The sequence below is a fragment of the Caretta caretta genome, chromosome 15 (assembly GCF_965140235.1).
Source record: "Caretta caretta isolate rCarCar2 chromosome 15, rCarCar1.hap1, whole genome shotgun sequence".
Taxonomy (NCBI): Eukaryota; Metazoa; Chordata; order Testudines; family Cheloniidae; genus Caretta; species Caretta caretta.
This window is the reverse complement of record NC_134220.1, coordinates 21,243,031-21,255,043: the sequence shown is the minus strand read 5'-3', so window position 1 is coordinate 21,255,043 and position 12,013 is coordinate 21,243,031. Positions and strand designations below refer to the sequence as shown.

At 39.6% G+C, this 12,013-nt stretch overlaps 1 protein-coding gene across 2 annotated transcripts in view; it reads left to right on the top strand.

Moving 5' to 3' along the window:
* The window catches only part of ADGRD1 (adhesion G protein-coupled receptor D1), a 240,070-nt gene that overhangs the window by 23,649 nt on the left and 204,408 nt on the right, over nt 1-12,013 (top strand). For both annotated transcript variants that reach the window (XM_048821726.2, XM_048821725.2), the window contains 4 exons: nt 1,879-2,133; nt 6,433-6,497; nt 7,558-7,713; nt 10,532-10,591. In XM_048821726.2, coding sequence (XP_048677683.1) covers nt 1,879-2,133; nt 6,433-6,497; nt 7,558-7,713; nt 10,532-10,591 — 536 coding nt within the window. The remainder of the gene's footprint in view (nt 1-1,878; nt 2,134-6,432; nt 6,498-7,557; nt 7,714-10,531; nt 10,592-12,013) is intronic.

The window sequence follows — 12,013 nt, the reverse complement described above, 5'->3', positions numbered from 1 at the left end:
TGTCATAAATATAAAGGGAAGGGTAAACCCCTTTGAAATCCCTCCTGGCCAGGGGAAAACTCCTCTCACCTGTAAAGGGTTAAGAAGCTAAAGGTAACCTTGCTGGCACCTGACCAAAATGACCAATGAGGAGACAAGATACTTTCAAAAGCTGGGAGGAGGGAGAGAAACAAAGGATCTGTGTCTGTCTGTCTTATGCTGTCTTTGCCGGGGATAGACCAGGAATGGAGTCTTAGAACTTTTAGTAAGTAATCTAGCTAGGTATGTGTTAAATTATGATTTCTTTAAATGGCTGAGAAAAGAATTGTGCTGAATAGAATAACTATTTCTGACTGTGTATCTTTTTTGTAACTTAAGGTTTTGCCTAGAGGGGTTCTCTGTGTTTTGAATCTAATTACCCTGTAAGGTATCTACTATCCTGATTTTACAGAGGGGATTTCTTTACTTCTATTTACTCCTATTTCTATTAAAAGTCGTCTTGTAAGAAAACTGAATGCTTTTTCATTGTTCTCAGATCCAAGGGTTTGGGTCTGTGGTCACCTATGCAAATTGGTGAGGCTTTTTATCCAACATTTCCCAGGAAAGGGGGGAGTGCAAGTGTTGGGAGGATTGTTCATTGTTCTTAAGATCCAAGGGTCTGGATCTGTAGTCACCTAGGCAAATTGGTGAGGCTTATTACCAAACCTTGTCCAGGAAGTGGGGTGCAAGGTTTTGGGAAGTATTTTTGGGGGAAAGACGTTTCCAAACAGCTCTTCCCCAGTAACCAGTATTTGTCTGGTGGTGATAGCGGCCAATCCAAGGACAAAGGGTGGAATATTTTGTACCTTGGGGAAGTTTTGACCTAAGCTGGTAAAGATAAGCTTAGGAGGTTTTTCATGCAGGTCCCCACATCTGTACCCTAGCGTTCAGAGTGGGGAAGGAACCTTGACACCTGGGAAAGAGCGAGTGAGGAGTGCAGGATGAAGCCTTTGGAGTCCTCACTCAGTGCATTCGTAAGCTGGGAGTCCAACTTACCATTTTCTTTCATTTTAAACCTCTCTGGTAACCCTTTTGGGTAAGTATTCCATGCTTACATGATACAGTTGGCCATTTGTATGGTAAGAAGGAAGTCCTGGAAATGTATTTGCATGATTATTAATAATGTATTTTAAAATGAATATCTTATTTCTGTCTTCTGATCCAGAATGCAGGTTACTAATTGAGAGGCAATGGGGTCTAGTGGTTAGAAAAGAGCACTGGCTGATAGGACTTATGGATTGTAATTATGGCAGAGAAAGTCACTGAACCTTTCTTTGCCTCAATGTATCCACCTGTAAAATGGGGCTAATAATACTTCCTTACCTAACTCCTCTATAGCTGTGATGTTTAATAGTTTGTAAAAGTGTTTTGCAAGGAAAGCTGTTGCATGTATGTAGTTACTTTAATCCATGTGACAACTATTATAAACAATGTTTGGACCTCTTCAGCATAACATGTAATCTGCAGCAACCTTTAATTAGTCTTTATTTACATATTCTGTAGTACTGAAGTCCTTATGCAACCCTCACTGAAGTGGGAGTTCTGCCTGAGATAAGACTGAATAAGGACTTTAGATCTGGGCCCATAGTATAATTTATGCAATTGCAATGAGCCTGAGGAAGGATTCAGGCACAATGTCACTAAAGCCAATAGGGGTTCTTCCAAAGTATGGAGTGTCCCTTGTGAATAAAGAGTAATGTACATGATATCATTGCTCCATAATTCAGTATTGACACTTCCTTTATAGCTCCATTGCATTGCACAAATGAAACGCATTTTAACTGAGCTAAAATTTATTGAACGAGAAAGGCTGTAAATGAGGTTGATTCATGGATTTTACAGAGTTTTAATGTTTTGCAGGTCCTTTCTGGACTCATATTCTCTTCACATGGAAATCAAAAGAAGGTTTGAAAGTCTATGTCAATGGAACTCTAAACACCACCGACCCAAATGGGAAAGTTTCCTATAGCTATGGGGACCCCAACGCAAATCTGCTGACAGGGACAGAGAATGATCAGAGCAAACGCTATGTGAACGGGGCTTTTGATGAGTTTATCATATGGGAAAGGGCACTTACCCCCAAGGAAATTGAACAATACTTTACAGCTGCTATCGGTAAGTGGGAGCATACTCTGTATAAATGTTGATTTTTAAAAAGTTCATTAATTGAGATTTCATAAAGTTCAGCTGTTAAACCAGCTGTCTTAGTGGGCGATAATCTGCAGGCATAAATGTTTATAGGAATAAATGTTCATAGGAATCACTTTGTCAGTTTCAAGGGAGGTATTTTTCTCACGCTGGGGCACAGCCCCTCAGACGTGTCACCAAAGCACTCACTGAGTCTCACCTCATCTATTGGCTGGAAGAAAACCTCAGCAGAATCCAACCATTGCTAGGACAACCAAACCACTTCCTTTTAACTAATGTCAGAATAGCAAAGGGACCTATTTTTAAAAAAGTCATTCTTGTGATGGTCTTGGGAAAGCCTTCATTTGGTGCCTGAAATAGCAATAATATTTCAGTGTTATGTTTGAAAATATTAAAAAGATGTTTTAATAAATGTGTAATGTTTTAATCAGGTTGGCAAAAATTGCGGTGGTATCTGGTTGTTGTATCTATCACAACAAACAGGAGTTACTATAACACCATCAAATCCAAAGCTATTATAAATCTCACTTCCTGGATTAATATAACACAAGAATGTTGTGTTACTGAACTCAAGTGCTCTAGACTTTTAGATTGCCCCAGTCCATCTATATGTATGTGCTGTTTCACTGTCAGACAAGTATGGCTCTTGTATAAATATGCCAGAAGGATAGTAACTTTCATGAACACTGAAGAAGTTAAAGAATACACAAAAAGAACAGGAGTACTTGTGGCACCTTAGAGACTAACAAATTTATTTGAGCATAAGCTTTTGTGGGCTACAGCCCACTTCATCGGATGCTTAGAATGGAACATATAGTAAGAAGAGATATATATGTGTACACACACAGAACATGAAAAAGTGGAATAAGAGGCTAATTAATTAAGATGAGCTATTATCAGCAGGAGAAAAAAAAACTTTTGTAGTGATAATCAAGATGGCCTATTTAGACAGTTGACAAGAAGGTGTGAGGATACTTAACATGGGGAAATAGATTCAATATGTGTAATGACCTAGCCACTCCCAGTCTCTATTCAAACCCAAGTTAATAGTATCTAGTTTGCATATTAATTCAAGCTCAGCAGTTTCTCATTGGAGTCTGTTTTTGAAGCTTTTCTGTTGCAAAATTGCCACCTTTAAGTCTAGTACTGAGTGACCAGAGAGGTTGAAGTGTTCTCCTACCGGTTTTTGAATGTTATGATTCCTGATGTCAGATTTGTGTCCATTTATTCTTTTGCGTAGAGACTGTCCAGTTTGGCCAGTGTACATGGCAGAGGGGCATTGCTGGCACATGATGGCATATATCACATTGGTCGATGGGCAGGTGAACGAGCCCCTGATGGCGTGGCTAATGTGATTAGGTCCTATGATGGTGTCACTTGAATAAATATGTGGACAGAGTTGGCATCGGGCGTTGTTGCAGGGATTGGTTCCTGGGTTAGTGTTTTTGTTGTGTGGTATGTGGTTGCTGGAGAGTATTTGCTTCAGGTTGGGGGGCTGTCTGTAAGCGAGAACTGGTCTGTCTCTCAAGATCTGTGAGAGTGAGGGATCATTTTTCAGGATAGGCTGTAAATCTTTGATGATGCTCTGGAGAGGTTTTAGTTGGGTGCTGAAGGTGATGGCTCGTGGCGTTCTGTTATTTTTCTTCGTTGGGCCTGTCCTGTAGTAGGAGACTTCTGGGTACTCTTCTGGCTCTGTCAATCTGTTTTTTCATTTCAGCAGGTGGGTACTGTAGTTTTAAGAATGCTTGATAGAGATCTTGTAGGTGTTTGTCTCTGTCTGAGGGATTGGAGCAAATGGGGTTGTATCTTAGAGCTTGGCTGTAGACAATGGATCATGTGGTGTGTCCTGGATGGAAGCTGGAGGCATGTAGGTAAGTATAGCGGTCAGTAGGTTTCCGGTATAGGGTACAGTTATCATCCCCTCAAGTCCCCCACCTGCCTCCATGTACCATTCCAAATAGAGGTTGGAGCTTGGAAAGACTTTGCCGGGGATGTTCCCATGGTTGCAGTATGCAAAGTGTTAGTCTCATATTATTTGCTCCTAATTTTGCATTCTTTGGCTTAAATTTGAAAACCATGTGAGAAATTCAACCCTGCACCTAATATTGCAATAATGCTTACAATAGCTAGTTACAGACATTACCTATATTTTTGAAGAGTTACACAGGGTTTTAACTGTGAGAGATGCCCCCGCCCCCACCCCTGCTGATGTTCTGAGAAGAGACATGGATGCATCCCTAAGTGCTGCTTTGCAAGTTTGCGCTATGTTTCAAACTCTTGTGACTTTTTAAAAATAAATTCCAAGTCTCACAATATTTAATGTTTTTTTCTCCTTAAATCCCCAGTTCCTGATGATATGAGAGAATCTTGCCTTTCATTTAGAAAACAAAAGCAAGTTTCTAGTTCTCATGGTTACAGAGAAAAGTTTGACAAAAGTGCACCGTAAAGGCTCAGAAACTGGAAGGCAAAAAAAGACCCCAAATGTATTTATTTATTCTTTTTTTTAAGAAACCTTGGGATTTTTTTGTTTTTTTTTTAAAGCCAATTCCATTATATTTAGAGGCCTGGCTCATGATTTTTGAACACTTGTGGTGGCCATTACTGAGTATGCTTCTTTCTCATGGCTCTTTTCTCTAGCATGGATAGAACCCAGTGAATTAATCAGGCATTTTTATAGGCCATGAATCTCACTTTTTTTCCTTTTTTTTTTTTTTTTTAAATTCCCACAAGTGTTGATGTCCATGCAAGTTGATTGGTGAAATTGTGACACGATCCCTAGAAATGTCAGTGGTTGTTGATAATGGCAGGCTATATAATGAGCCAAAGTTATCCTTGGTGTAAATTCAGTGACCTCAGTGGAGTTTCACTAGAACAAATTTGGGCTAACTTTATTGAAAGCTTAATTAGGAAACCCACTTTTAAAAAAATTGAATGAATAGCTGTGCTATTTTAGATAACAAATACCACTAATATCTGACGATTCTGCCCAAATACCAAAATAATGAGCATGATTAAATTCTAAGAGAGAAAGTTTTACTTTTCTGGTCACAAATGATCCATAAATCCTGACACATGCAGAGGAATCAATATGTTTAACACTGGAACTGCTGGAGGGCATCCAAAAATCTAGTTTTATACTTTTTATCTAAGTAAATCATTTATGACATACTCGTATGGTAACCTTCACTGATGTAGTAACAGTGAGTGACATTTATTGGTAAAGCCAGGCTGACTAAAAGCAGCTTTCTGTGTTGCTTGAAGTCAACTCAAATAGCTAATGGAGACATTATCTGCAATGGTGCTCAGACTTCCATATTTTAAGTGCAAACTGGAATGTCAATTGGTTTGAGGCTTTATACTCCACTAGCTTTTGTTCAGGACTCACATGCTTGCTCATCAATAGCTGCCATCCGTTTGTTACGCTCTTTTTTTCTGACTTTGGGTAATATCCTGGTCCCATTGACTTCAGTAGGAACCTTTATTGATTTCTGTTGGGCTAGGGACTTCACCGTTTGCCTAGCTCTCAAAGATTTTTGTTCCTGAAGAGCCATCCATTGATTTGTTTTTAGTGTTTCAATGCTCCGGAAGGAATGTTCCTATTACCACCCCATCAAGAAATTTAGGCTCAAAATATAAATTCTTTCTTTCTTTGTATTACGTTACATTATTACCTAGAGGCCCCAACTCAGATTGGACCTCATTGTGTTAGGTGCTGTACATACACCTAATAAGAGACAATCCTTGTTGTGAAGATCTTCTAATCTAAATAGAAAAGATAGACAAAGTGTGGAAGAAAGGAGGTAGTACTATGTGGAGTACTGAGGCACAATTTACTTAAGTCTCATTGATTCGCTGTGGCAGAGCTGGGAGTTGAACTTGGATTTCCTGTCTCCTTATCCAAAAGGCCAACCTTCTTCTCTTTGTATAGATGTTTCCATGGATTTAAAATTTCATTGAAATCAGTTTTTTGTTTTAAATTTAAAAACACTCCCTTGCAGTGTTGGAAATCCAGCCAAAACAGCGTTGGCTAGTGTATAAGGACTGGAAAGTAAAACTGACTAGAAACAGGAAATGAAACTGATTAAATACACCAGTCTAGTTTCAATATTGGAAATCGGGAAAATGCAAAACAAATTGCATAGTCTTGGCTTGAATTTCTCAGAATTGCATTGTGAATGTTTCTCACAGATCTTTTTTGTTTTAGTTTTTTAAAATATATTTATTGCAGGAAACTTTTTTTTTTAAATTATAATTCCTTTTTCCTAGGCAAGCAACTTTTGCTTTCTTCAACACCTCTGTGGCCCATTATGACAACCACTACAAATCCCATGGTAGGAGAGTCGTCCTAACTCTTTTCTTTAACGTCAACAATAACTTCCCTTCTCAATCCTGTTTTGCTTTCTTGATATCAAAATGTATGTGTAATACAGAGAGGTAGCAGCCTTTCCATGGTTTAGGTAAGATTCGGTTTTCATTTTCATTTTACTCCCCTTATAACTCATTAGAGGTATCAGAGAAAGGGGAGGGATTTTTTTTTTTAAAGTGATTTATTTAACAGACTATTAGAGGGTCAAAGGGAAGAAATCCCTCTTCTGCTGTCTCTTTTTCAAAACTTTGTGAACATTTAAATTTTGGAAATAGTTTAAAAAAGAATGGGGAAAATCATGAAAATATGGCTAAATGTTTTTTCCCCTTTTTTAAAAAAAAATGGAATTTGAAACATTTAACCAGATTTACAACAGAACTTTTTCTTTCATCTGTTTAAGAGGTATTTGTATTAAATAGATGTTTTAAAATAAATACCAAAGTGTTTTATATAGTCTAAACAAAAATAAGTTCCCTTTTCAACCTGGCTGTATGATGTTGAAATCCTATTCGTTTTCTTCTTGTTCATAGAGCCTTTCAGGAAACCAGGGTAGACAGGACCTGAATTTCTAATGAAAAGAATAAGCAGACAACAAATTAATTTCAGCAGCATTTATTGGTTTCATGTCTTTTCTAGCTTTGTTACAGTGTGTGTGTGAATATCATAATGTATGTGCGTGCTATACTAATCTATTTATCTTCATTTGTTTATGGTCTATTATTCATAATCAGAGCCTTACAATTTACTCTGCCTCAGGCTACTGAAAGGGAGTCTCGGACCAGACTTTGAGTTATCTCCTGTGCAGGAAGAGACTGGATTAAGCAGTAAACCGTTTCTCCCTTTCTCTGGCTTTACTGCTAGAGAGGCACATCAGATCAGTCCTGGAGATGCATTGCTTGCGTAACATGTAAGGATTTGGAGGGAATTAGGCCCCAAATTGCTGCTTGACTTTTGTGTAGTTAAGTATGGAAATAATGGCTGGTTACCAAGACATGCAATGATGAGACAATGTTGTTGTCTTTTAGCTCTCCACAGATGCCTATCATCCTATCATAACTAAACTGACCGAGGAGAGGGGAAACTTCCAGTACCGAGGGGACCTGCTCCGCTATCTGAAAAACATGTCACTCAGTTTACCCAACAAATCCCTGTTGGAGAATACTGCCTTTAACTTGACAGAGGTCAGTTACTTTCAGTTTTTAGGGTGATGCCAAATGATCTTGTTTTTACTTCACATGCTGGAATGTAAAATGCAGCTTTGAAAGATTTTGTTGATCATAAAATATAAATATTTAAAAAACACTCAAGACAACTATTTTAATCAGTAGCAAAAGGTCAGCTGTCACTGGAAAAGACAAGTTTAATTACAGGGCGCATCAACTTGTTAAGATGTCATGTAATATTTGCACAAAATGGTAGCATCCCCAGGCATCATGGTTCTGGGTTAAATATAAATTTTTAGTTAGACGGATGACTGAGAAGGAGACAATCACTTCTTATGAAAATCTTTTCTGCTATGTTCAAAATGTAGGAATTCTGGAATGATGATAATCCTGAAAAAATTTCATTGTCTTTCTTATGTACTCTAATTTATCAAAATCCAGGCTCGATCCTGCAGTCCTCAATCAGGCAAATTTCCCACTGAAATTGGTGGAATGCAGGATCAGGTCCATAGTCCAACTGAAAGATTTATTCTGTTTGTTCTTTGTAGATTATTTTAAACATTACATGCAGTCTGAACTAATTGAGGACAAGAGGTCACTTCCTACTAACATGAATCCAGCCTCATTTGGAATGATGGGCAGCTAATTCCCTGATTTCAGCAAGCTAGAAAGCCATTATTACAGTAATCAGTGCTGGTCTTACCAGTGATTGTTTCTCTATCCCCATGGGTAATACCAGGGGGACGAGGATTATTTGGTCAGACAAAAGGCATAATAAAATGTTTCTGAAAAAACTGGGCAGAGACTGATAGTTTCGTGTAATGGATTGGAAAATATTAAGGCTCGGTGTGTGTGGATCACCAATGAATACTGAGCAGAAATCCTTCTGAAAGGCCTCATTATGCGCCGTTCTTTGTTTCACTGAAAATTTGGGATTGGAGCTAATTTGAAAACTGCCATTCATCCTCTGCGGTGTCACATAGTCTCATTTGCCATGTTATTGCTCATTCATGCTATCCCGCGGTACGTTGTGCGGCATGGAAAGTGGCGTGCAGACCGAAACAAGGCATGTGATAATCTGTAGCAAAGCTGCTTTGGGAATTATATGGCAGAGTCCTAATCATATGTGTGGACTTCGCCATTCACCTGATTGATTGGGTTAGGTCTTTTGTTTGTCTGTAGCTAATTCCCAGAGATACAGCCACTGAGTGTGCATATCATTTTCTATCAAGGATAACTTTGGGTCAGTTGTCTCAGGGCTAGTAGTCATATGCCTTGCAGGACAAAGGATTGCGAGTTAAGTGCTATGCAATAAACTTTCTGATTACAGCTACACATATAATGCATTAGTTCTGACAAACTCTGTTCATGTGCAGTTCTAATCTATCTTAGCCCAGCTCACTGTGAGTCCAGGGTGTAGGAGGAGGCCAAACATGGCTGCGCCAAGGATCTGATGCTCTGGGAATCCTCCCATTTCTCTTGCCCACCTCCCCCTCCCCCCCCGCACTCTCAGTGGCCTGAGATAGCCTCTGTGGAACAGCTTTGGTGCATTCTGTGGCCTGGAAAAGCATTCCTCTCTCCATCCTTCTGGCATCTGACTTAGCAATGCAGGTTGTGTACTGGGCCCAGGCTTCCATTTATACCCTCAGGCTGAAATTCTAGACTCAGTTTCTCAAAGGAGCAGGATGGTTCTTGCAGCCACGGGGAAAGAGGGGCCTCCTGATCCTGGGCTGCTCTGGAGGATGGAGATGCCCCTAACTTAGGCAGCCTTGGGGGCCTTGTCTGAGTCACAGAATAATTGAATCATAGAAATGCAGGGCTGGAAGGGACCGCAAGAAGTCATCTAGTCCACCACCCCGCGCTGTGGACCAAGTAAGCCGAGACTATCCCTGACAGGTTTTTGTCCAACCAGTTCTTAAACCCCCAGTGATGAGCATTCCACAACCTCGTTTGGAAGCCTGTTCCTGAGCTTAACTACTCAGAGGACAGCCTTATGAATGTCTTTCATGGTGTTTGCACCAGGAGAATCTTTGCCCAGTCAGAACCAGGGCTTTGAGGGCCCTTTTACACGATGTAAGATAAGATGGACTGGGAGAGGGATCTCACCTTTGATCCTGAAGTCCTTACACATGCATAACACCCACTTAAATCAGTGAGAAAATTTGGTGTGCACTGTGATTTCTAGATCAGTGTGGTCTCGAGGTTCAGATATTCAACTGGGGATCAGGAGATCTGGGTTGTGTTCCTAGCTCTGCCACTGATGTGCTGTGTGACCCTGGGGGAGTCACTTCCCCTCTTTGTGCCTGTTTCCCCTCCCACTGTTGAATTCTCTATTTAGATTGGATGCTCTCTGAGGCAGGGACAGTCACTCACTATGTGTTTGAACTGTGACTAGCCTCATCTGGAGCCTGTAGGTGCTAGTGTAACATAGATAATAATCAGGTTAAACAAATGGCAGGAGCCAGAGTTATACTGTGTGCTTCCTAATGGCCTGCTCTGAACTATTGGGCAAACATGCCCATTTCCACATGGATTTAGTTGGCTTCACTGGCAGAGTAATTTCAAGCTCCACTCAATTCCAGTGTTTTCAGTGGCCGTAGCTGGGGTGTAATAGATGTAATATAGGAGATAAACTATTACTTTTAAAATATTACCATACCAAAGATAATGAGTGAACTTCCAAGCAGGGAAGTGACTTCCATGAAAATGTGTCTGTCATTGTAAAATGAATCTTGGAACTCTTAATGGAAATCTACCTTGAATGTTTACCAGGGGATGTAGTGGATAAATCAGTAATCCTAAACTAATCAGATAATGTGGTCCTATTTATCTATAGGCTTTCTTGAAAGCTGTTGAAGATTTTCATTTTTTACCCAGCTTGACTGGCATATTGGAGGTAAGACACATGTTTTAAGTTTGCAGATTAAATTCAGGTGCATATTGGACAGTAATAACATTGGTTGCATCCATTATCCTTCAGCTTTGGGTTTCCAGCAGTACGCTCTCATCTCTCCATCCAAAGTAAAGATAGCAAATGTTAATTTTGTAATGGTTTGTTGAGAGTTAAAATAAGATAACTTCTGTGTTACTGCTCTGAGATATTTCATAAGGACTGGCGAAAAAGTATAAAAAATGAGGTTTGCAAAGGAATGGGCAATGTCAGTGAAACAGGTATTTAACAAAGATGATTTTTACAAGAATGTAGCCTACTTGGCAGTTTCTTCTTGAAAGTGGCCATGTAAAAGAATTAACACATCCCCTGCATCTGGATATTTATAGGACTTCTTTAAAGCATTTGCTTTTTCTTTTCCCCCCTCTCTCATTTTAAATTATATCTTGTGCCTGGGAAGCCATGTCCATATTTACAGAATGGATACCGCACAGGCAACAATGCTTCCCGATTAACACTCTGGGAAAGATCACATTTGAACTCGGAGCTGAGAGGATACTTTCGTCGTCATTCCTGTGCAGTGCTTGCTCTCAGCTTTCCTTTTAGTTACACTGGAGTAAACCAATAGTGGTGGTGGTCTGGATTTACACAAATGAAAGTGAGAACAGAATTTGACCTATGTGTGTTTGAACAGCTCTGTTAGCTCAGTTTCTCCTTCTGTGTATCTTGTTGCTGTGATGTCATAAACCAGTACTATGACATCACTGTACATTGAAATGGAAATGATTGTAGTGTGTAACAAGTTCAGTATTATGGACAGAGCTTCAGCTAATGTAAATCAGCAGAGCTCCATTGATTCTGGCTATATATAAGCTGAGAATCTGGCCACATGACTTTATTGAAATGTTAAGGGCCCACTCCTTCAGTCCTTGTTCATGTGTATCATCACATGAGTAAAGACTCTTCACCGGATTAAGGGTGTGCAGGATCTGACCTGTGGGTGTCGTTCTGTGCAGAGGGGTGCAAATGGGAAGTGCTCCGGAGTTTCTCAGGGTTTGTCAGGATCAAGTTTTAAGGAGCAAAGAATGTGGGATTGGACCTTAAAAAGGGAGGAGAAGTGGATGGGCCGTGACAAATCACGCTGTAGTTGAATCATAAATGCCTTTGGTGAAAGATGTGGAACACCAATGAATTTAAGTTCTTAGTCTGAAACTTGGCAGCTTTCTCCAACATGAAAGCAAGAAATAACCAAATGGACTTAATGTTTTACAATGTTTTAAAAACTATATACTCACTTGGAGATATTGTATACCAAGCTTCAGCCTGGAAGGATGCTTTCCAGCCAAAATACACACCCCTTGAAAATGTGTATTTGTTAGGGGAGTGCTGATGTAACTTTAATGATGGCCAAGATATACTTAAACTCCT